The 23634-nt window shown below is 38.1% G+C and overlaps 1 protein-coding gene across 1 annotated transcript; it reads left to right on the plus strand.

The window, feature by feature from the left end:
• The first annotated feature begins 641 nt into the window (after positions 1-641).
• On the plus strand, positions 642-22586 carry LOC127639198 (nucleoporin Nup37-like). The gene is made up of 10 exons (XM_052121101.1): positions 642-741; positions 2661-2868; positions 7801-7925; positions 9668-9740; positions 10482-10576; positions 21290-21380; positions 21545-21726; positions 22127-22177; positions 22268-22361; positions 22449-22586. Exons 2-10 carry the CDS (start codon positions 2713-2715, stop codon positions 22560-22562), a joined length of 981 nt encoding a protein of 326 aa, XP_051977061.1. The 5' UTR covers positions 642-741; positions 2661-2712; the 3' UTR covers positions 22563-22586.
• The last annotated feature ends 1048 nt before the right edge of the window (positions 22587-23634 follow it).

Genomic DNA, 23634 nt, shown 5'->3' on the forward strand with positions numbered 1-23634 from the left:
CTGAAATGACTGGAAATAGTTTCTCGAGAGTTTTCCAAAAATGACCGACAGTGGACTGACTTGCTATAAAATCTTTGGCCAATTCAAAGTGCGAAACTTCGTTTACAAAAATAACTAAACAGACGTAGTGACAGAGAAACATGATGACAATGTTAGTTACAGATTATATTAGTTACAGATTATATTATAAGTCTTTTGGTCGAAAATATACCAAGCATTATAAATCGCCGTTTAGAGAAAATAAATACAAATTCGTAAAGCAAAGTATTGGGAATACATAAATAGTTTATTAATATCTTATGGTTTTTAAAAAAAAAAAAAAAAAAAAAGCATATTCACACGAAGGTATAAGAAAGCATAAATAAAAAAAAATCAAGTAGAATTATAATTAATTCATGCGACGTTAAATGCAGATTATTAAAAATAAAAATGGGAATGTTTTAGTCTTGATTGTTTTATTATGACAACATAGAAATATATATTTAACAGAAAGAAATATCATATTTAACGCCAAGGGGATTAAACAGAAAGATTTAAAACAGATTTAAAAAATAAACGAGAATTAACTAAAATAATATTTATAAGCGCCAGCCTCACGTTTACGTCACTAACCTGGAAGTAAACAAACGTAATCACGTGATCAGAAGGCGCGCTGAGAATTTGAGAACAAGCACCGCATGCGTTTCGTTAGAGCTCACTCATTCTGCCAGAAGATCATCTGAGCATATCAATATAATCCAGGTTTGTTTTATAAAGCTTTAATGCAGCCATCTTTGCTTTCGGCTTGATCGGTGTACATTAGAAACGCAAATAGCAAACGCATATTACTCTGCTGTTTTTAATGTAACATATAATTGAAGTCTGAAGTTGACATACACTTAATTTGAAACAAATTTTTTTAACCACTACTTAGATTTAATATGAGCAAACTATAGTTTTGGCAAGTCGTTTAGGACATTACTATGTGCATTACACGAGTAATTTTCCAACAATTGTTTACAGACAATTTTAATTGACTATAATCACAAGTCATAAGTGAGTCATAAGTTTACATACACTAAGTGCCTTTATACAGCTTGGAAAATTCCAGAAAATGATGTTAAGCCTTTAGACAATTAGCTTCTGATAGGAGGTGTACTGAATTGGAGGTGTACTGCCTTCGAACTCAGTGCCTCTTGCTTGACTTCATAGGAAAATCAAAAGAAATCGGCTAAGAATTTCTGGGACCACCTCAAGTCTGGTTCATCCTTGGGAGCAATTTCCAAATACCTGAAGGTACCACATTCATCTATACAAACAATAGTACACAAGTATAAACACCATGGGACCACTCAGCCATCATACCGCTCAGGAAGGAGATGCATTCGGTCTCCTAGAGATTAACATATTTTGGTGTGAAAAGTGCAAATCAATCCCAGAACAACAGCAAAGGACCTTGTGAAGATTCTGGAGGAAACAGGTAGACAAGTATCTATATCCACAGTAAAACGAGTCTTATATCATTATAACCTGACAGGCTGCTCAGCAAGGAAGAAGCCACTGCTCCAAAACCGCCATAAAAATGCCAGACAACAGTTTGCAAGTGCACATGGGGACAAAGATCTTACTTTTTGGAGAAATGTCCTCTGATGAAAAAAAACTGTTTGGCCATAATTACCATCATTACGTTTGGAGGAAAACAGGTGAGGCTTGCAAGCCGAAGAACCCCATCCCAATTGTGAAGCATGGGGATGGCAGCATCATGATGTGGGGGTGCTTTGCTGCAGGAGGGACTGGTGCACTTCACAAAATAGATGTCATCATGAAAGCTCAGTCACAAATGGTTCTTCCAAATGGACAATGACCCAAGCATACCACCAAAGTTGTGGCAAAATGGCTTAATGACAACAATTTCAAGGTATTGGAGTGGCCATCACAAAGCCTTGACCTCAATCTGATAGAAAATTGGTGGGCAGAACTGAAAAGGTATGTGCAAGCAAGGAGGCCTACAAACCTGACTCCAAACTCCTGGCCAAAATGCCAGCAACTTATTGTGAGAAGCTTGTGGAAGGCTATACAAAATGTTTGACCCACATTAATGGGCAATGCTACCAAATACTAAGAAAGTGCATCTGACCCACTTGGAATGTGATGAAAGAAATAAAAGGTGAAATAAACTGTTCTCTACTATTATTCTGAAATTTCACATTCTTAAAATAAAGTAGTGGTCCTAACTGACTTAAGACAGGGAATATTTTCTACGATTAAATGTCAGGAATTCTGAGAAAAAGATGTTAATTTTTAAAGGTGTTTGTTAACTTCTGACTTCAACTGTAAGTGTATGGAAACTTACTTTTGACTGTAAAAAGTAAATGTATGGGGAGCTATAGAGTTTAAAAAATAGAGGTAATTTTTATCTTTATTTCTGTAGTTCTGGCTCTTGATTACCCTTAAATCCATTTATATGTGGAGTAAAAACATAAACATAGTATATGCATACATACATTTACTGTAGATATCCATAATGCACTTAACTAAAGCACTTAAAAATAATACAGAAAGTAATTATGTAATTAAGTAACTTTAATTTCTTTCCTTTTCCAATCTTCCCTTCCTTCTAATTTAATATTGCAAAACTCATCCATTTATTCCTGTTTCTCTCTGTTACCTGTCATTTACAGTGATAAGTAACTCCATTTCATCCAAAGACAAGAGGTTTCTATTGATGGAAGTATGCCAGATGACACTGTCCGCTCTGCAACCTACTCAGTGTCCTGTGATGACTACGTTCATGTAGTGGAGTTCAGTCCTTATGATTGTGGCTCACCTGCCTCGCTTCTTGCTTATGGAGGAAATCAGTATGTGGTCGTAGGCACTTGTCGTTTTAAGGTGAGTGTAGTATTTTTCAGTCTGTGACGGGTGTACAACTGTCCTCCTGAAAAGCTGCTTCACTGCAGAGTTGCAATTCTGGTACAACTTGCCTGTCTAAAATGATAATTTGAACATTGGCTTGATTAGCTGGTTCAGGTGTGTTTAATTAGAGTTGGGGCATTAAAACATCCACACCTCCACAAAACTTGAGGGCTGTGTTTGAAATTCAGTAATTTGAATTGGACTATAGTCCAATAGTATGCAAAAGAGTACACTTTATGCACAGATAAACATTTCAAACAATGGCATGTTATTATGTGACCTCATTATGTTTATTAAGTTACATAATTCAGTAAGTGGTTTCTAGTTATTCTCTTGGTTATTTGCATTGTTTTTGTTATATGATTTTTTTTAAACATTTCTTGCCTCTGGGCAGTCTGATCAAAAACAGAAGCCAAGTTTGGAATGGCATACTACTCTTACTATTGCTGCCATCGACTGATATGTAAGAAGTAGTAAGAGTAGTATAGGTAGTATGCTATTCCGAACTCAGTCAGAATCAAGATGTTAAAATGTGTCTTATATTAATTCCATTTAATTCATTACACTAGAAATGGAAGGTCAAGTCGAGCACATTGCATTGTGTGATGCAGTATTACACGCAGTGTATGCTGTATACTGTACATTTTTACAAAAGTAGTAGGCCATCTGGGTATTCCATGCATACTGAATAATTGCATACTGTGCACAGTATACATGCTACACACTGCAGAAATAGTAAGAGTAGTTATTCTGATTTAGGGATCGGTATAGGCTCCAATAAAAATGTTTTTAGCCAGATTGGGTAATGGTCCAACCCCAGCCCGATCCAAATCCGATACTGTATTTTAGTCATGGTTATTACTGTCAAGCTCCAAAAATGGCATAAAAGCACAATTAAAGTAATCCTTATGACTCATGCATTTTATTTAAAGTAAGACATAGGACAGCTTTGTGAATCACAAAAGGCCTCTTTTAATAAATAAATATAAAGTCTGCATGTGCTTTGTTGTATCACACACATAGTATGCGCTGGCTGATGGCGTGCTGCTGTTTTCAGCTCAGAGTGGCACGCAATACGTGAGCACTCCACGCAAACTACATCTCAAGTGTAGATGCTCGATATTTTGCTTCGCTTATTACATGCATTGAGATCAGAACGGGAGGAGCAATTCACCAGATTTTGAATAAAAAGCATATTATACTACTGTGAACTAGCCCACATACAGACACACGCTGCATCCGAATATCCATACTTCCCTAATATTTAGTGTGCCAAAAAAAGTATGCAAATGTAGTAGAATGTCTGAATCTTTAGTATTCATAAAACATTAAGTGAGAAAAACCTGATGACCTACTATTTCCGGCAAGATTCTGAAGTGTGGATCGACTGGACACTTTCCCATCCCATAATCACTCTGGAGCTTGTAAGGCGTAGAGTTCAAAATGCTGCATTTATAAGAATGGAGAAGAGCCACGATTCAGACAGCTATTTTCAACTGTAAATGATAGAAAGTTGTTTCTTTTGCTGAAATGGTACACAAGGAGATTATTTTCGCAGTTGTTATTACATCAGATATTTGGGACACGGGTCACTACCCACTTCCTCGAATAAAGTAAGTCTGGAATCTACTTGCATGCATTCCTAAAGACTGTACTGTTTTACTGGCTGAGAAATGCATCCTTCACCAAAAACACAATGGGTGCTTCTCACTTCCTAACTCCACCCTTTTAGGAAATGTGGAAAGGATGGAAGGAATGGAAACGAGGACAGAGGAATCGAAGCAAGATGGATTTGTAAAATGAAGTGTAAAAACCAAAATTCTTGGATCTTTACACATCCCCCAAAAAACATGTGATGTGTCCCCGTCTTCTGATTGGCACTACCAACACAGGGGTGTCTTTAAGACCCAACCTATACAGTCTAGAGGGAGTCCAGTAGTATCGATGCAAAATCTTAAATGGCATCAGACAGACCATTGCATCTCTAGATGTAGACTTGATGCTTTTGACCAAATTTAAATCACGTCACTTTAGAGCAAATTTTTTTTCTTTGTTATTAAAAATGTATTTATTAATATACTCATAATAAATCCAAATCATTTAAGATGCACTGTTGAAGTATGTGACAATTATGGTTTATTTAAACTGCAAAGGTGCAACATGAATTAAAACTGTTTATGCATGCATCAGGTGCTTAGTTGAAAAAGTCTACCGCATAGGATGCTCCGGTGTTTCCTCACTCAAGCGTCCTCAATAGGCTTCCTCCGTTCTCGATCCTAGCCTCCTCATGGTGCATTTAGAGAATTGATATGTCCTTAATGATCGGTTTCCGGGTCACATGCTCTAGGACGGATGAGCAAGGAAACAAGGACGCACAATTTAGGAAATGAGAAGCACCTAATAGATACTCTCTCTGACTGTAAACTTCTGTCTTCCTGGAGTGTTCTGCCAAAATAAAAGCCCCAGAGAGAATCCTAGGCCACACACCCTCTAATACCAAGTTTAAATCTTTCTCCCATAATCTCTTGAGAGAATTTGAAACTCCATCCCCCAGACTCGGAATTAGCAGGAAGTAAATACACTGATGCCTCATGACCTTTTCCAAAAACAGTAATTACCACTTCCAGAGTATCTGCTGCTTTAGGGGGGTGTACACTACTTCCAAAAATGGTACAGAACAGATGGTGCAGCTGTGAATACCTAACTGGGATCTAGGAATCTTAAAATGTTGAACCAAATTTTCAAAAGATCTCAGTGCTCCACACTCATATAGGTCACTGAGTGTAGTAACCCCCCTCTAGTAACCAATCCACTCTGACCAACAGAAAGGTGACTTATTAATACACAATTTCGGGTTCAGCCATATACTTGTGGGAACATTTAAACACTCTGGACACTTTTGTCCAAACCACATGCAAATGTGAGATTACAGGGTGTGATAGAAAGGCTTTGCAATGGCAAAATAGGGGCAAGAACATCCTGTTCAATACGAAACCAGGGAGGGGCTCTCTCAGGTGGATGCGACCAATGAGCCAAATATCTGAGACCTAATGCATAATAATAAAACAAAATCTTGTGTAGGCCTAGCCCAAGTCCAGTCGGCCTATGTAACTTGTTGAAATGTAATATGGGATGTTTACCATTCCAAATAAAGGACTTCACTATGCTATCAAATTGCTTGAAATAAGAGAGGAGGATATCTACATGGAAAGATTGTAGCAGGTAGTTGAATTTTGGAATATAATTCATTTTAATGACATTAACCTTCCCAATCATAGATCACTCAAAACTTTTTATTAAAGGATCGAAATTAATTAAGTAAATCACACAAATTACCTGGGATTAAAGTGCCCAAATACTTAATGCCCTGTTGGGCCACTGGAAGGTGCTTGGTTGAAAAGTTGTTACTGAGCAGTACGCTGTCAGAGCCAAAGCTTCAGGTTTAGACCAATTGACTCTGTATCCTGAGAATTTAGAAAAGGAATTAATAATCCTGTGGAGACAAGGCATACATCTAGTAAGGTCAGAGACAAATAATAAAATGTCATCTGCGTAAAGCAAAAGCTTATGCGCCACACCTCCCACCATCACCCCTGGAATATTATCCTCCTTTATAATTGCCACTGCTAATGGTTCCAGAACAGAACAATAAGGGGGAAAGAGGGCAACCCTGCCGGGTGTCCCTGTCCAGATTAAAATAATCTGAAATTAATCACTTTGTTGAACCGCCGATACCGAGTGTCTATCAAGTAAAATAATCCATTCAATAAAAGTATTCCCGAATGCCTTTTTGGCATCAAGTGAGATTGCAGCGAGTCCATCAAAAGATTGAAGTCTCCTCCCAGTATTATATCATGAGGGGTGCCAGTGGATTGCAACATCCCTTCAAGATCAATAAAAAAGCCCTCTTTTTTAAAAAAGAAGCTACACTGAGAAGCTGAAAAACAAGTTTTCAGCTAACGACCCTGCATCAGTGTGGAGTGGCCTGAAACAACTTTGGGGTTGCGCGCAGAGCTTGTCGCTCTCACGTCCGACCCCCACATGGTGCCACGTGACTCCCAATAAATAATATTATATATAATAATTATTTTAAATTGCAGATTATTGTTACAAATGACAAAAATATTTAAATTGACTGGGTTCCAAAAAAACAATAACTGTGTGATTGGAAAGTGGACTGATATCCTATTAAAGTAGAAAAAATGTGTTAAGAGAACTGGCTTGTTTTCTTCTGAAGACATTTACTGCAATTACTGTTAATTTTGCTGCTGCATTGTCCAGTAGACTTTTTAAAAAAAATATATACCGATACACATTTTTTATGTAATAATTTTTTGTTTTCTATATTTTATAAAAAAACCCCCCCAATCAGTTCTACACAGTGAGATATTCAAAACTTATTAAGCAAAAAACTACACTGGTGTTAGTTATGTGTGGGCCGTTACAGAGATTTCAGGTATCGGAATCGAATGGGGAGTGAAAAAAGGGTAATGGTGCATCCCTATTCTACATATAGCCATGGCATACAGAAAGTTTGCATATTGCACAGTGTACATACAGCAGGAATAGTACAAGTAGTATGGTTGTAGGCTATTCCGAATATAGCCATGCACTATTACTGTTTGCTTCAACTAAACGGTGGTATGTAAAGGACTACTGTTTTTCCAAGGTAGTACTGTGCTAGTGGCAGCATGATTTAGCAGATGTATCTTTCCGACTCAGATTTTTGATTAACTAAATAGATTTTTGTAGTTTTTGGTACAGAAAGCAAAACTAGCACTGTATATTCCCAGAAATACATGATAATTAAGTGCCTGGCTTGATCTTGTCTGGAAAACAGTCTCAAGTGGTCAACATGTATGCGTTTCCATGAGAATGCCAGCTGCCTGCCTATTTGTATTTATACAGGAGGAAGACACGGAGATCGAGGGTGTAGAGTTCACCTCTCTGCAAGTGTTCATGCATGGTGTACGTGTGGATGCCATCGCATGGAGCCCCGAAACCCGTCTGGACAAGCTCCCTCAGGTCATCAGGTACTACACTGTGTTTGAGTGTGTATGTCTCTGCCTGGGTGGACCAAACAAAAATGACACATTTTGATTTTGTCAGTGTGTTTAATGGAATATCTGGAATTATGATGGAAATTAAGTTCTGATGCCAGACGCCATACAGGTGTCTATCAGCTTTTGGGTTCTTTGTCCATTTGTTAGAGTCTAAATGTTAGATAAATATGCTTTCTCTACATAGCAATATAAAATGTCCTCTTGTAATTGATGAGTGTATGAGTTTGGATATTTTACCACACACACCCACACATCCTAATTTGTGTTAAAATAAATATGCTTTCTCAGTGCACATTTTTATCACAGAAAACCCTTTTTCCAGGATCAATTCATTATCAAGATTTCTCTGTTCGTGTCAAGGAGTGGAAAGTGTCTATCGCAGCTGTAGTTTGAACTTGTTTTTATCAAGAGTTCTAATAATATCATTGCACGCTGTCAGTTTGACGTGTCCTTCATTAAGCTCAATAAACTGTGAACTTGGGAGAGTTTGGGAAGTTTCCTGTAGGTTAAACAACATGGGAAGGGTAAATTAATTACTTGGTCATGCTGTGGTCATTTGGGGTTATTTTCTCTTTGACTGTAGGTCTGCCTTCTGGGAATGTAATGGATGTCTCCTTGGCATGTGTGTAACACAAAGGGTCAGAGGTTATTGACCGGTTGACTAGCTGTCTGCTAGTAGTGTAGAGCTGGAAAACTTGGGCTATATTCGGAATAGAATACTGCCTTACTATTACTGTAACTGCATGTATAATGTGCACTGAATGCACATTTTCGGTATGCATAGTATTCAAAGACTGTGTACTATATTCGGCAAAATGAGTAGTATACACAGCTTACAGCATGGAAAACTGTATCCAACAATTTGCTTGACTTAACTTTCCATTCGCAGTGTGAGGCATGAACCAGAATATCAGCACGATTTTTATCTCTTTCTTGACGTATTTTTCGATTGAAATAACAAATATTAAAAATGTTTTACTCAAAATTTGATTAAAAATGCTAAATAACCATATTTTATTTCCAAGATGATAACCTGCTGCTCACTAAGTGATGATTTCATGACAACAATGTTTATAATGGAATAATGTCTGCTGTTTCAATTACTATTTTAAAATAGTAGATGGAACGCTGTATATACTGTGCAGTATTCAGTTAGTAGTAAGATAGTATTCATTCCGAACACAGCCATGCTTGCATGTAAATTATGCTAATGGTACCTTTGTGATGTTAAGCTATATGCACAACAGCACAGCCAAAGTAACTTGCAAATTAACCTGTTGATGGAAGTATGTGATGGTTATTGGACTCTTTGACTGTTTGTGTCAAGAATTTGTGTGATCTTATTAGTTATAGGAGGTATATATATAATATGACTGTGTGTGTGGTTGGTATGGTAATATCATTAAAACGTGAGTGATTGTCTAACAAGATTGTTTTTCTTGTAAGAGGTGAGTTAGTGTAATTGTGTGAATAATTGCTGCTGCTGATTAGTGGCAGTGCCCTTTTATTAGGTTTGGTTGACTTTTGAACATACAAATGTGCAAATGGCATGATGATATTCTATCTTTAGTTGTTTGTCTTTAACATTATACATCTTTCTAGCTTTTCATCTTCTGACTGCAGTTCATTAGACACCCACATACACAAAATGGTGTTCTCATGGGAATAAAGGCAATGTTTTATTCTGTTCTGTATTTGTGCTCCTGTTCCAGGTTTTGCACCGCAACAGCTGACAGAAAACTCAGGTTGTGGACATCAGACCTCCAGAACAGATGTGATGTAAAGGTAGCTCAATCTGTCTCTCTCTCTCATTCGCTCTCTGTCTGGCCATCCATCTGCATGGAAATTACATTTACGCTATGCTTAGAATGGAATACTTTTTTACTACTCATTAAATACTTTGCAGTATACACTGTATTGTGTGTACTATTTTTAAAAATATTGACTTGAGACTTGAGTATGATACATCGTACGCTACATTTCTGTAACATGATCTCACTACATTGCATTTTTAAATAAGTGGTATCCAAGTATCATAGCGGTAAATGTTTTTATTTTGCATATTGATAAATTTTTCAACCTGTTTAAATTAAACTTTGATTTAAAATCAATTTAAATAATAAGTCAAGAAAGAGGTAAAATACTGGGATTGGTGTTAATGTACTGTCATCTGGGTAAACTATGCAGTATGCATAAAGAAAATATGCATACTGTATACCTAGTACATACTATAGAAATAATAAGGGTAATATGCTGTCCCAAACTTTGCAATAGTCTCTGGTTGTGTCTCATTCCTTATGTAGTTTGTAATGAGTGTTATGTAGTGAGCAGCCAATACGCAATGATTTTAATGGTTCATTCTGGAACCATTTTTGATGATGGGACAGCCCTAGTAATGGCTGACTCCCAGAACAGTGCACTAACTACTAAACTAGGGAGTGTATTGAGACAAACCCTTTGTCCTTGGCTGACTCATTCACTGAATGGAAATTTAATTTGATTTCCATGATTTCTTGTGTTGCCTAGGTGATGGAAGGCCACACCAGCTACATCAATCATGTAGTCTTTGAGCCTACAGAAGGAAAGCAAATAGCTTCTGTCAGTGATGACCACACTTGCAGGTTAGTTGCAGTTTAGGCAATGTGTATGAGTGTGAGAAAGAGAGGGAATAAATATGTGTGTGAGTGTGCTCTGTTCTGTGTTAATGATGCAGAAAGGCTTGACCATATTTCCACACTGAAATCCGACACTAAGCACAACACGGCCCGCCGTGGCTCTGTGTAAGCGTCAACCGCCACTTGCTCGTGGAGTTTTTCTAAGTAATAGGTTAAATGTGGAAATCCAATCAGCAGCCGTGGCTTTTCCTCTCCAATGCCACAGTTAACGAGCTCCTCATATGTGGCCCCACCAATCAGCCGCTGAAGTGCAGTTTCCTGGCAGTCGGAGGTAATGTAAGAGAGCACTCCAGAAGTCTCGGGTCTTCCCTTTTGTGTCAGAACCGTGTAACTGACACACCTGGATGTAGCAACACTGGAGCCTGCCACAACTCAATGGCCAGGCCGTTCTCTTCACAGTTCGCAAACCCTAATGTCTTCAAGTGGATGAGAACCAAGAAGATCATTTCCCTCACAGAAATCCAGTTATTTTCTTTTATTAAAGAAGTTAATATGACTTGTGCATTTCATTCAAAGCCACTTGAAGACGTGTGATAGCTCTGTGAATCACAAAAGGCTGTGTTTAATAAGTAAATATATAAAATGCACATGCAGTTCCAGCGTGTTATTGAAAAGGCTTTGCTCTGTTTACACACACACACACACACTCTCACGGCTATTTTTAGCCTTCACGCGGTGCGAAATATTTGAGCGCTACTCGCGAACATCTCAGATTTAGATGCTCAATAGTTCGGTTCACTTATAATATGCATTTAGAAAGGCACTGGAGGTGCATTTTACCAGAATTTGAATAAGAAGCGAATTAAACTACTGTGAACTTGCCTAAAAACAGACACACTTACAGGACTTCCTGGAGAGTTCGGAATGTCAAAATAAAAGCGTGAGGGATTAAAAGTTAAAGGGACACGATTGAGATATATTACTATATATTACAATTATAATATTATTATTTGTTTACAAATTATAATAATATTTCAGTTAAATGGGTTCCAAAAAATAACTGTGAATGAAAAGTGAGCTGATATCTTGCAAGTAAATTGAACAAAAAAGAGATCTGAATCCTTTAAAGCCCAGATACGAAAACTTTTCTACTGATGACTTATACTGGAATTACTGTTAATTTTGTTGCTACATTATCCAGTATACTTAGTAATAATAGTGTTTCTTAATATATTATACATTTATATTGAAATTGTGTGTAGTAAGAGGTTTGTGTTTCTTTACATATTAAAGAGCACACCCAATTAGTTCCACACAATAATGTAAAGATATACCAAACTGATTATACAAAGAAACGACACTGGTATCGGATCGGGATCAGTATTGGCTGATACTGAGATTTTCGATATCGGAAGAGAAAAAGTGGTATCGGTGCATCCTTATCTTAAAGGATAGATATGGCAACCGTGTTTCCTCAACATGATCAGGTGATTTTGTCAAATGCATTTTCAAATAACATTTTTGTTTGCTTATATATTTTGCACTCTTTTGTTGATATTTTCCATCATCCATTTCAAACCTAATTTGGACCAAGCAGTCAAGCCCTGTTGGTATACAGCCATGGCCAAAAGTATTGGCAGTGACATAAATTTTGTGTTTTGCAAAGTTCGCTGCTTCAGTATTTGTAGATAATTTTTTCACATGTTTCTATGGTATACTGGAAAACAATGATAAGCGTTTCATAAGTTTTAAAGGCTTTTGGCAAAAAACACTCAATTTATGCAAATAGACAATATTTACAATGTTGCTCTTCATAACTTCTGCAATTCGCTTTGGCATGCTGGATATCAGCTTCTGGGCCAAATCCTAACTGATGGCGATCCATTCTTGACTTATTAGTGCTCGATTTGATCACAATTTGTGGGCTTCTGTTTGTCCACTAGCCTTTTGAGGATAACCGGTTCTCTGCGGGATAAAGATCCGGGGAGTTGCCTGGCCCCGGATCCAAAAATTCAATGTAATGATCTCTGAGCCACTTCATTATTACTCGTCTTGTGACATGGTGCTCCATCATGCTGGAAAATGCACGGATCACCAAATTGCTCCTGGATCGTTGGGAGAAGTGCTCTTGCAGGATTTTTGATACCATTCTTTATTCATGGCAGTGTTTTTGGGCAGAATTGTGAGAGAGCCCACTCCCTTGGATGAAAAGCAACCCCACACATGGATGGTCTCAGGATGCTTCGCTGTTGGCACGACACAGGACTCATGGTAGCGTTCACCTTTTCTTCTTCGGACTATTGATTTTCCAGATGTCCCCAACAGTCGGAAGGGGGCTTCATCAGAGAAAATATTTTTTTCACCAGTCTTCTGCTGTCCAATCCTTGTACTTCCTGCAGAATTTCAGTCTGACCTTGATGTTTTTCTTGAAGAGAAGTGGCGTCTTTGCTGCCCTTCTTGACACCAGACCATTGTCCAAAAGTCTCACCAACCTGCTGCCAATATTGAGCAAGCTCTGCACTTGTGGTGACATGATTCCGTAGCTGACTCCTCAGGAGGAGATGGTCTTGGTGCTTGCTGGACACTCTGGGACATCCTGAAGCCTTCTTCACTGCAGTTGAACCTCTCTCTTTGAAATTCTTGATGATCTGGTAAATGTTTTTTTCAGGTGCAATATTCTTTGCTGCAATTTCCTTGCATGTGAGGCCAATTTGATGCAAAGCGATGATGGCTGCACTTCTTTCTTTAGAGGTAACTATTGCTAACAAGAACACAATGATTGGAAGCACTTCTTCCCTTCTTTTATAGCAATCAGTCTTCTCTTATAATCCAATCAGAATGATAGAGTGATTTCACCTGACTAGCACTCATTCACACTTTCCCAGGTGCTGCTGATATTAGTGAAATGATGTTAGCTGGTCATTTTGTGCCAGGACCAAAAAAACTGTGAAATTTGGGTTTTTGTGATTAGTTTTTTTTTTTTTGGCCAATGAAGCTTTTTTGGAATTATCTAAAATGCATCTGATCACTCTGCACAATAATCTAGAAACAATGTGAATCAAAACCACAACAACTGAAGCAGAAAATTTGCAAAACAAAATTTATGTCACTGCCAATTCTTTTTGCTACGGCTGTACTTACAGCATTCAGGAGGCAAAAAACATTGTTCTTCTTTGACAGCCATTCAAAAGTAGTATGTAATCAAAGCCTGAAATGGACTTGTCTTCTGCCTTTGATGTCACTAGCTCAAGATCAAGCTAGTGTAGGGCTTGCTGGTTTGCACATTCCTGTGGTACCATTAGCCAGTCAGTATTGTCAGTACATCAGGATGTTATTTTCCTGTGGCTCCAGAGGAATAAGTCACATGGCATTTACGACTCAATAGCATCTTTTCCACCATCAGGCCGAATGGTTTTCGTTGCGGAATTTATTAAGCTGTTCTGTACAGATCTGGGCTCGACGGCATGGTTATGGTTTCTTTTTCCACAGTGGTACTGCAAAATTGTGAATTGCCATGTGACTGCAGGCATTCCAATTGCTCTATTGAGTACATGTAGTTAACCATGCAGAGAAATCCAAGCCAGGTATGTTTGTAATCATACCATAACAAACCATGCTTATGTGGAAATGCCACTGGATCTGTTACTCATCGTACTCCGAACTGTTCGGCACAAGCAAAGGTGGATGGATGCAGGTTGTGAATTTCCAGGACTGAAGGCATGCAACTGCCATTGAGATCAATGGGAATGCTACCAGAAAGCTTTCTCCAGTTACCATATGTCTCTTTACTGTGGTGGGCTTGAAGATGTACTCTGAATCCAATGGATGTCTTGGTGCACAGAGTCAGCATTGACCTTATGTCAACACCTACCCATTGCGCTGCAATAATGTTTTCATACACTTATTATCTGGGTGGTGCACCATTGAGAATGGGAGCGCTCTTGGTACTCTGTGCTTCACATAACTGTTTTATTGACTTTGGTGGAGCTTCAGGTTGTGATGAAAGAATGAATCTCTGATCTTTATCGTAGTCAGGGGTGAGAGCGTTTCAGTTTACAGCATCAGCAATAATGGGCTTCTTCTCCTCCGCTTCCCTGCTGGAGCCTGTATATGCTGAAACCTCTTTTGTAATCCCTGACATCCTTTAGACTAGCCAATAAGAAGCTGCCTATTATTTTGATTAAATTATATCCGTCTCCTTATAAATAAATCATGGCCCACCCAACAGCACAGTAAGGTGCAAACCACCTCAGTTACCATATATTACTAATCCTCAACTGCCAGCTCAAATGTGCAATTTGATATCATGATTCAAGATTTGCTGTCTCGCTGTGGTCATGCTTATAAGAATACAGCCAAGTGTTACCCAGAATGTCTTCTGAAACCAACTTTGCACATGCCCATCAGAATTTAGCAAATGTAGTTTTTTTCATTTGGATTTTGTGTTAGAGATGCTGTGTTTGGTGGGAGAGTAGAGGGGCCACTGAAGGGAATGAAGCAGGAAACATTTGCCATAAGCCTCTGTCTATCTCTCCTGTGGAGCCAGAGAAAACAGTAGAGTGCTCCATCTACAGAAAGATTTAAATTCTGTCACATTGAGAAAATATGGGATGCAGGAGGAACAGCATGGTGAAACAAGAGAAAGATCAGTTTAATGTGAGAGAATGAACCTTTTCACTCAGGCCACCCTAACTGTGCTTTTGATACAAATGTGGCTCTCCATTAAAGTATACCTACATGTCTGACACACCTTTGCCTGTACAACATTGCTGGTGTCCCTACCAGGCTTCTTACCTAACTTAATCATTAAGCTTCCCCAAACCCTGTGGCTATGATGATATACCAGCTTTAACCAGCCTAAAAATCCATGCTGAGTTGGTCTTGCACATACAGTAGAACTTTAAGGGTCATCTTGTTTGCTTTAAGATATCTTAACTGGAGATTTAATTAACCACCTCTATCTTATGGTCTTCTTGATTTCAAAGATTTCATCTGGTGTTACATAATACCTTGTGCCAGGGGAAAGGGCATCCAGGTTCTTTTGAAGATCAGAGCAGGTTTTTGCTATAGTAGTGTTGCATGCCTCCGTGTCATCTGAAGATTACTGTAGGCAGTGCAGGTCACATAAGGGAATGCAGAGTTAATTGTTAAAGATTGAGACACATCTACATCACTCAATTCCTGAGGATGACAATCAGTGCATGGAGGATTCTTTGCTCATCACACTCTACAACTTGTTTTTTTGTTTTCAATCGTGTTGGTGCACACACTATAAAACAGATTGCAGAGTGGATGTATCAACTACAAAACCATTCATCACAGACTGAAGCTACAATCCTGGAATTTGTTCACAAACTCACGCACATAGCAATGGGAGAATTTAATTGTGATCACTTGTCAACCAACAACATTAAAGAAGGGCTTCAAGCCGTCTTGCACTGATATGTACAGAACAGGAAAACAATAAGAAATATAGCTGAAAACATTGATAAGACAGCACATAGAGATCCTTGAGTAGCAGTTTGATGTCTTATTTTCGAATAATTTTTTGGCTCTTTTTTATTTCATTGTCAGTTTCTTGTTCATTAGGAACCGAATGGAAATCCGTTGTAGTGCCTATGATTAATAGTTTGAAAGTTCTTTTAATTGTGCATTAATTAACTTATCTCAAAGGATCAATGAAAATTTGCTTACTCATGATATGACCCCTTTAAAAGAGCATCAGTATACTTCCCATAAAATGAGTCTGGTGATGATTGCTGTTTTTCAGACTGTTAGTGTATGAGTGTAGCTTCTCCTGCCATCTGTTTCTGTTTATTGTTACAGAAGTGTAAGGTTTTAAACTTTTCATTCTCCATGATTGATAAAGTATACCAAACCACAAAAAATCTCATTTTGGCCACTGAGAGCACAAGAATGCTAACAAAACTACTAACACTGTTGTTTTAAACGGGTCAGGCCAGAACAGTTATTCACACCATCTCTGACAACAAGGAATTAGCCCCGACCAGGGTCGCCACCATAAATGTTTGTTTCCACAGTTTTTAACACAGTTTCAGCATTTCTTACCCCTGTCCTTCCTACAAAATCACATCACATGCTCCGCTCAGGTTCTCGGTTGCGCAGTGTGGGAAAACACAGACAGGCCAGACGGACCTGCCCCTTGTTTTTCCACTTAGATCTGCTGCGACTTCAAACACTTCCCTCTCTTTCAACTCTTATCCCACGATGCCACCTCAGTCATTGAAGAGCCTTACACAAAACATCAGTAGTACTTCGCCTGTGATGCTTTCCACCGTGTTTGTGTGCTTAGTGTCCTGATCCTCATTTGGCTCTGTCAGTGTTTTAAAGAGCTGACTTTTCACCCTCCTGAACACACTGGTGATTGTTAGGGGTGGTGGTTTTGGTTTTGCGTTTGATTGAACTCTTGCTTGGCAGGGGGTTCTGAGTAAAATGCTTTTACCTAGTGGTGCACTGATCAGGAAATTTGTGGCCGATACTGATCTCAGGTAAAAAAAAATAATTACACTAAGATCGGCCGAACCAGATATTTTTTTTAAAGTACCATTTGCCTCACTTTTGCAAGTTATATGCTGCAGTTATATGTTTATGCCCCAAATGTTGGTACCACTTTACAACAAGGTTTCATTTGTTAACAGTATTTAACAACATTACTGTAGTTAACATGAACTAATAAACTTAAAGTTAGTTACAACATATACTATTCAATTTTTTTAAATCAAAAGTTATTAGTTAATGCACTATGAACTAACATTAACTTTAAAATGAACAACTGTATTTTTGATTAATAAATGCTGTATTATAGAAAATATATTGCTCATTGTTTGTGATACCAAATGCATTAATGTTAAAGAAATTAGTATTAACAAAATAACATAATTTACATTAATTGTGAATTGCTAACATTTGTTTGTATTGTAAGCAGTTATGCTTAGTTCTGTTGTCAATATCAATATCACCAGTAAAAACTATGAGAGCATCACACACAGCAGAAATACTTTACAAAATTATAAAAACTATGTCCATTACAAGCTCTAAAACTGCACCAGTGAAAAATTATTAATATGGTTCTATGGTTTGTTTACTGTCTTTGGTGTCTTGTTGTAACACAAATCACTAATTATTAAGCAAATGCATGGAAGATGTGGTGCCGTTATTGAAGGTTAAACAGTTACATCTGATATTAATGGTACTGTGACCAACATTAATCTGATTTAAAGTGGATGAGTGACTGATGATGAGATGTTGAGAGCACCTGGAAAGAGCGCCTGTTTGACACCAAGAACGCTCGCGTTGAAGGGAGATGCTGAAAGTGCTCATGATGGCTCAAACAGTCTATCGCTCCACACACCATCTAATTGTCACTACTCACATTACATCACGTGTACTCAGATTTGTATTTGCATGTTTATTTGTTGTTTAATTCCTTTTTTAAAGCTGTTAGCTTCTTTATTCTCTTCCTGCTCACTGTGCAGCGAATCAGAATAACTACCGTAATGACTGTAGAAAATGGCCAATTTAGTTTTCATACTCATGTAATTCTTACACATTTTTAAAAACAAAATGGCATATTCATGTGAATTTCAGACATTATGTAAGTTTAAATTTGTGAATGCTTAGAATTGCCAACAACTCACCCTCCGAAGGTCACTCTGTCATGCTTCAAGGGCTAAGCAAGTGCTCATTTATTAGAGGAGCAGTGTATGTGTGATTCCCTGCATGCTGCAAAAAAGATCGGCCCTGATTCTAGGACTAATATCGGCCAATTTTGACTGGTGGTCGATCGATCGGTGCACCCCTAGTTTGAACCATTTTTTTGTGGTGTGGTCTTGAAACTAGGCCTGCAACTAACGATTATTTTAAAAATCGATTAATCTAAGGGTTATTGGAACGATTATTCGACTATTCTGTGATTATTGCAACGATTAATCATTAGCTCTTAACCGATTATTCTGCTTGTGTCCTGACATGAAAGGTTGTATTAAAAGTGCTTACTAACAATAAAGAGGACAAAATCATATTTTAAAATGCCTCTTAATGACATTCACTGAATTAAAGGGAAAAATACTTTTTTACAAGTTAAATTCAGTAAAGAAACTCACTGCAAAGAAATAGTTTTGTTGTCTTGTTTTCCATTTAAAAATGTATCTAAAAAATCCTTAAAACAAGCTGCATTTAATTGAGAAGCAACATATAAGATATTTAGACTTGCTTTAAGAGAATGTATCTTAAATATACAGTAAGTGTATTTTGTATACAAGTATATTTTTTACTTGTTTAATACTTCTGTGAGTGCAGTAAAGACAAAATACTTATATTCCAGAACTATTCTCTAAAAACAAGTATAAATATGTTATATGCTGATTGTCATTTGAATGCATCTTTTTGAAAGGATTTTTAAATATTTGTATTTTTAATATTATATTCAAATTTCAAAACTTTTCCTTCTGCAGTATATTTGCTAAAAAAAAAAATGCGTTGTTTTAAAAGAGTTTTACATATTTATATTGTAAAACAAGCCAAAACAAATCAAAAACACATTTTGTTGTAGTATATAATGGGGTGAAGACGTCCTCTCTCACCTTTCTGTTCACTTCAATCCATCTTTTACAGGCACAGTGACATATATTATGATTCAATAAGTCGGGAGCCAATACGTTATAATCTAGCTGCATTAAGTGCGTTCTCTATGGATGAGCGTCCCCGCGACACCGTGTGCATCAGCCGGATGAAGTTTCAGTCTTGGGACATTCGTCCAACTCATAGAAGAGGCGCTGACCGCACAGAAAAATACCAGTTTCGGAGTTTGAAGTTATTTATAAAGCTATAACGTATTAAATAACTGCATTTGAGGTTCCTTTAAAGACGCTCGACACGCAAGTTTTGCTTCAGCTGAGCGGCAGCTCTAGTTCTACTTATTCCACAACGAGTGTGCTTTTGTATTTACTTTGTGTTTTTGCATTATAATTCCCTCATACTTTGCGATATACATCACCTGAAGCTGTTTGGAATGTTTAAAGTGCATCTGGACTGTGAGCCGTGTAATTCTTCCTCTCCTCATTCAGGTGAGAGCTGCAGTGCTGCTCTCATCAGTGTTTAAAGTGATCTCATGTTACATTAAATTATTTATTGTCGATAACGTCGACTAATCATTTCAGCCCTACTTGAAACCTCACTCATGCTTGGCAAATGAGCCTGATCAGAGCAGAGATGCCTCAGACAAGGGGAGACCATTCAGGATTTCCTGGCCAATGTGTTGGGCAGAGCTTCTGTGCTTACAAAGCCCCTTGTCTGGGAGATGATGAGCATGGGGCATGTCGTCCAAGTGCTGCACCCATTGCCGATATTAATCTACTCCTGTCGTCCAAGTGCTGCACCCATTGCCGATATTAATCTACTCCATATATATATATAGCTAACATTTAGACAGGCTTTAGAGTGCTTTTTGGGCTTCATTAAATGAAGACTTCTTAATGACCTCATCAGCCAGCGGTTATGCGTCATTCCTATTAATGGTGAGCTTCTTTTTCCTCCCTCTTCTTTGCTTCCCCCAGTTTCCCAGAAAACCCTTTCATGGTTTTATCTCATTTGGGGAACTTGCGGTTCTCTTCACTCGGGCCTCTGTGATGTGGTAAACCCAAGATATGATCTCCAGCAAAACCATCCAAAATCTGATCTCCAGCCTTCTCCGTCCAAATGATTTATTGCATCTACTCGCAGGCCTCTCGCTGTATCTGTACTTGCCCTAGCGTGTCTTCACAGATTTGCAAGAGGCCAGATTTGGAAAGAAAGCCTCTTGTTCCTAAGAAGAAAACACTGGGAGGTATTGGCAGTCCTGCCTCCCTGTGGAACACCAGGTCAGCTGCAGAAGTCAAGAGTTCCTGTAGTTTAACTTTCAGAGCATGGTGCTAGCAGCACCAAGGTCACTGGTATGTCAGGGTACACAGGTATGCCTTACCCGCAAAGATGCTTTGGGTAAACACGTTAGCAAGTCGATGTCTATGACAAGCAAGCTGTATGTCGCTTAAACAACACACCTTAGTTTTGAAGTTTAAGATTTACTTGATCTAGAGTTTCAAATCTTGACGAAACCCTTTACTATTGAAGCATTCAAACCCAATCATTTTTGCTCATCCTGTAGTTTTAGTGCAAGTTAGTCTAAGTCATACTTTGATTGTGTTGGGCAGGGGGTGTTTTCACTGTCAAAAAGCTATTTTAGCATCTGCCTCCTGTGTGCCTATTGAGCTCTTATTAGAAGTAAGCTGCTCCTGATTAGTGTCCTCTTTCTGAAAGTTCCTTTTTTTAGTCTCTAACTCTTGCATTTTTACTTTCAGACTTGCTCTGTATAAGTTTATGTGTGTTTAATGGGCAAGAACTCATTGGGACAGGGATGACGTCATTACAAAAGTCTGTTTCCTGTTGCTGGCTCATTTCCTCTGTCACCATGACCTCCAACTTTATTTGCACCACTGATTATTTGGATTAAGTTGTGAATTTCTTAATACCTAATATGGGGAATAGTGTTGTTCACAAATTACCTCTTACCCCATAGTAAATTATCTGAGAGACCGCTTTAGCACTGTTCATGCTTTAGCACAGATGTTATGGTGAACACGCATAACAGCCATCCTCATACTTCATGTCTGCATTTTGTACTTTCTTAAACTAAAATGTATATGGCTACCTTCCTTCCTGCAGGGTGTGGGACACTGATGGTAATGAAACCACTTCATTTAGACTGCGTTCCCCTGGTGTAAGCGTCTGTTGGCACCCCGAGGAGATCTACAAGGTTAGTAACAAAAGACTGACTTGAACCAACAAACGGGCCTTTTGGATGTACTTAATTTCCTTAAGACCAGCAGTTGAACGAAATTTAGATTTTAGTTTTGAACACATTTTAAATCCAAAGGATCTTGACACTATGAGAATCCATAATTATCTCTTTTAATACAGTTGTTGGTGGCGGAGAAGAAAGGCACTATACGGTTCTATGACCTCGTCTCACAACATGCCATTCTGTCTCTGGACAGCGGCCAGGTGCCACTCATGTCAGCTGACTGGTGCCTCACTAACACTATTAAGGTTGGGGCAGTTGTGGCCAATGATTGGATGATCTGGGACATTACCCGCTCCAGGTAAACACAACTTCATCTCTACAGTCAACAGTATCGATCGTGGTGCAGAATGTTTATGTAATGAGGGGCTTTCAAAGCAGAATTGCTTTGTACGGTCAAGAAAACCCAAGCACGTTGTCTACTAAATCCCCTGTTCCACTAAATTTAGTTAATCTTTCTGAGAGTTACTTAAGAATTTGTCCATAATGTGCAACTCCCATCAGCTTAGCTCTGGAGTTTCATATCTAGATATCTGCATTAAAAGGTGAAAGAATGAGCTGAAATAAGCTTTTAAACTGAAAGTCTCACATCAGTTCCAAATTTATCACCATTACAACATTAAAATTAGCAACTTTGTTGACTATGGTGTAATGTGAGAGTGAATTAAACCCTAGATGATCCTGATGTGTTTTGCCTGTAGTTATCCGCTTGAGAAGAGGCCAGCTCATGTGGACAGGGCAAGAAATTTCAGGTAAATTCACCCATTTTACTAAAAATCGGATAATTTTACATTTGCTGGACTGCATTCATGACAGCAATTATGGTGGCCTCTCTTCTACAGATGGTCAAGGGCAAATGAGAATCTCTTTGCTACCACAGGCTATCCGGGGAAAATCGACAGTAAATTATTGGTGCATCATCTGGGCCATCCACAGGTTGGTGAGATGTACTTGTTTGAAATGGTTTTGAATTTTGAGATTTGCAGCTACCTCAAGTCTCATGGTATTGAATTGTCATTGCAGCCTGTTATGATTGGTTCAGCTTCTGTGGGGGCGGGGCTAAGCTGGCACAGAACCCTGCCCCTGTGTGTGACTGGTGGAGACCAAAAACTGTTCTTCTGGATGACTGAGATGTAAAATGGATTACTGTGTTTCAGAGTCTTATCATCTATATAATGTTTCTATTTTTCTTTTTTCAATAAAGTCATATTTTTTATGCACTGTCACTGTACTTATTTTATAGGCCACTTGGGTCAAATCTCAGACAAACAATTGTGAGTAAGAGACTCGCTCTCTCTCCCCTCTATTTTTCCTTTTTCTGCTAAGCATTGTATCAGTGTTTTTGGTTTAGTGTTCTGCCAAGCTGGCTTTGAGTTGAGCCAAAGGTCACCAAACAGCAGGACCTGGCAATTTCCATTTCTGAATGCATGAGTGTGAGAAAAAACTCTGTACAGGTGCTCATACAGACCATCACATTGACTCAATCAGGATACTAATCTTTAGTCCCATTCCTAACTCGACGGGCAAGCTTCCTCTTTTCGACTGTGACACCTGTGTGTGGTGGGGAGACAGAAGCAATATTATATGTGCTTCAAAATTTGAACCCTGAATATGAAGACAAGCATGGGAAACAAGTGCAGAGAGAATGCAAGACTAAGAAAACAGAGATTTTTCCAAGAAAAGCTAAGGAGACGTACTGAGGGGGGGAACGAAGGTCCTCTCAGGTCAGATGGCTCCGTCTACCACAAGGCAGAATGGATATTTTGTTACACATATCTTGTTTTTAAGGGTAGGGTAAAATTGGGTAAATCACATTATCTCTACATAGTGTAAAGTGTCATATATATATATATATATATATATATATGCAAGATATATATCCTATATATATATATATATATATATAGGATATATATATAGGATATATATCTTGCATATTTATTTATTTATTTATTTATTTATTTTACTGGGGTCTGGGAACACTGAGTGGGCTGCCAAGGGGTTCTTGAGGATCTGTGTAAAAAAAAATATTTTAATATTTGTTTCATATAAATTGGTATTAAATGGTCTGGAAAATGTTACAATTTGGGTAATATTTACCAAATTGGACACAAACTGTTTTATACAGCTTTCAAAAGACTAATTAGAATTAATACATTAATTAAACAATTTTTCAAATGATAAACATTTTTCAAGATATTAACATCTT

Source organism: Xyrauchen texanus, chromosome 47 (assembly GCF_025860055.1).
Source record: "Xyrauchen texanus isolate HMW12.3.18 chromosome 47, RBS_HiC_50CHRs, whole genome shotgun sequence".
NCBI classification, from domain to species: domain Eukaryota; kingdom Metazoa; phylum Chordata; class Actinopteri; order Cypriniformes; family Catostomidae; genus Xyrauchen; species Xyrauchen texanus.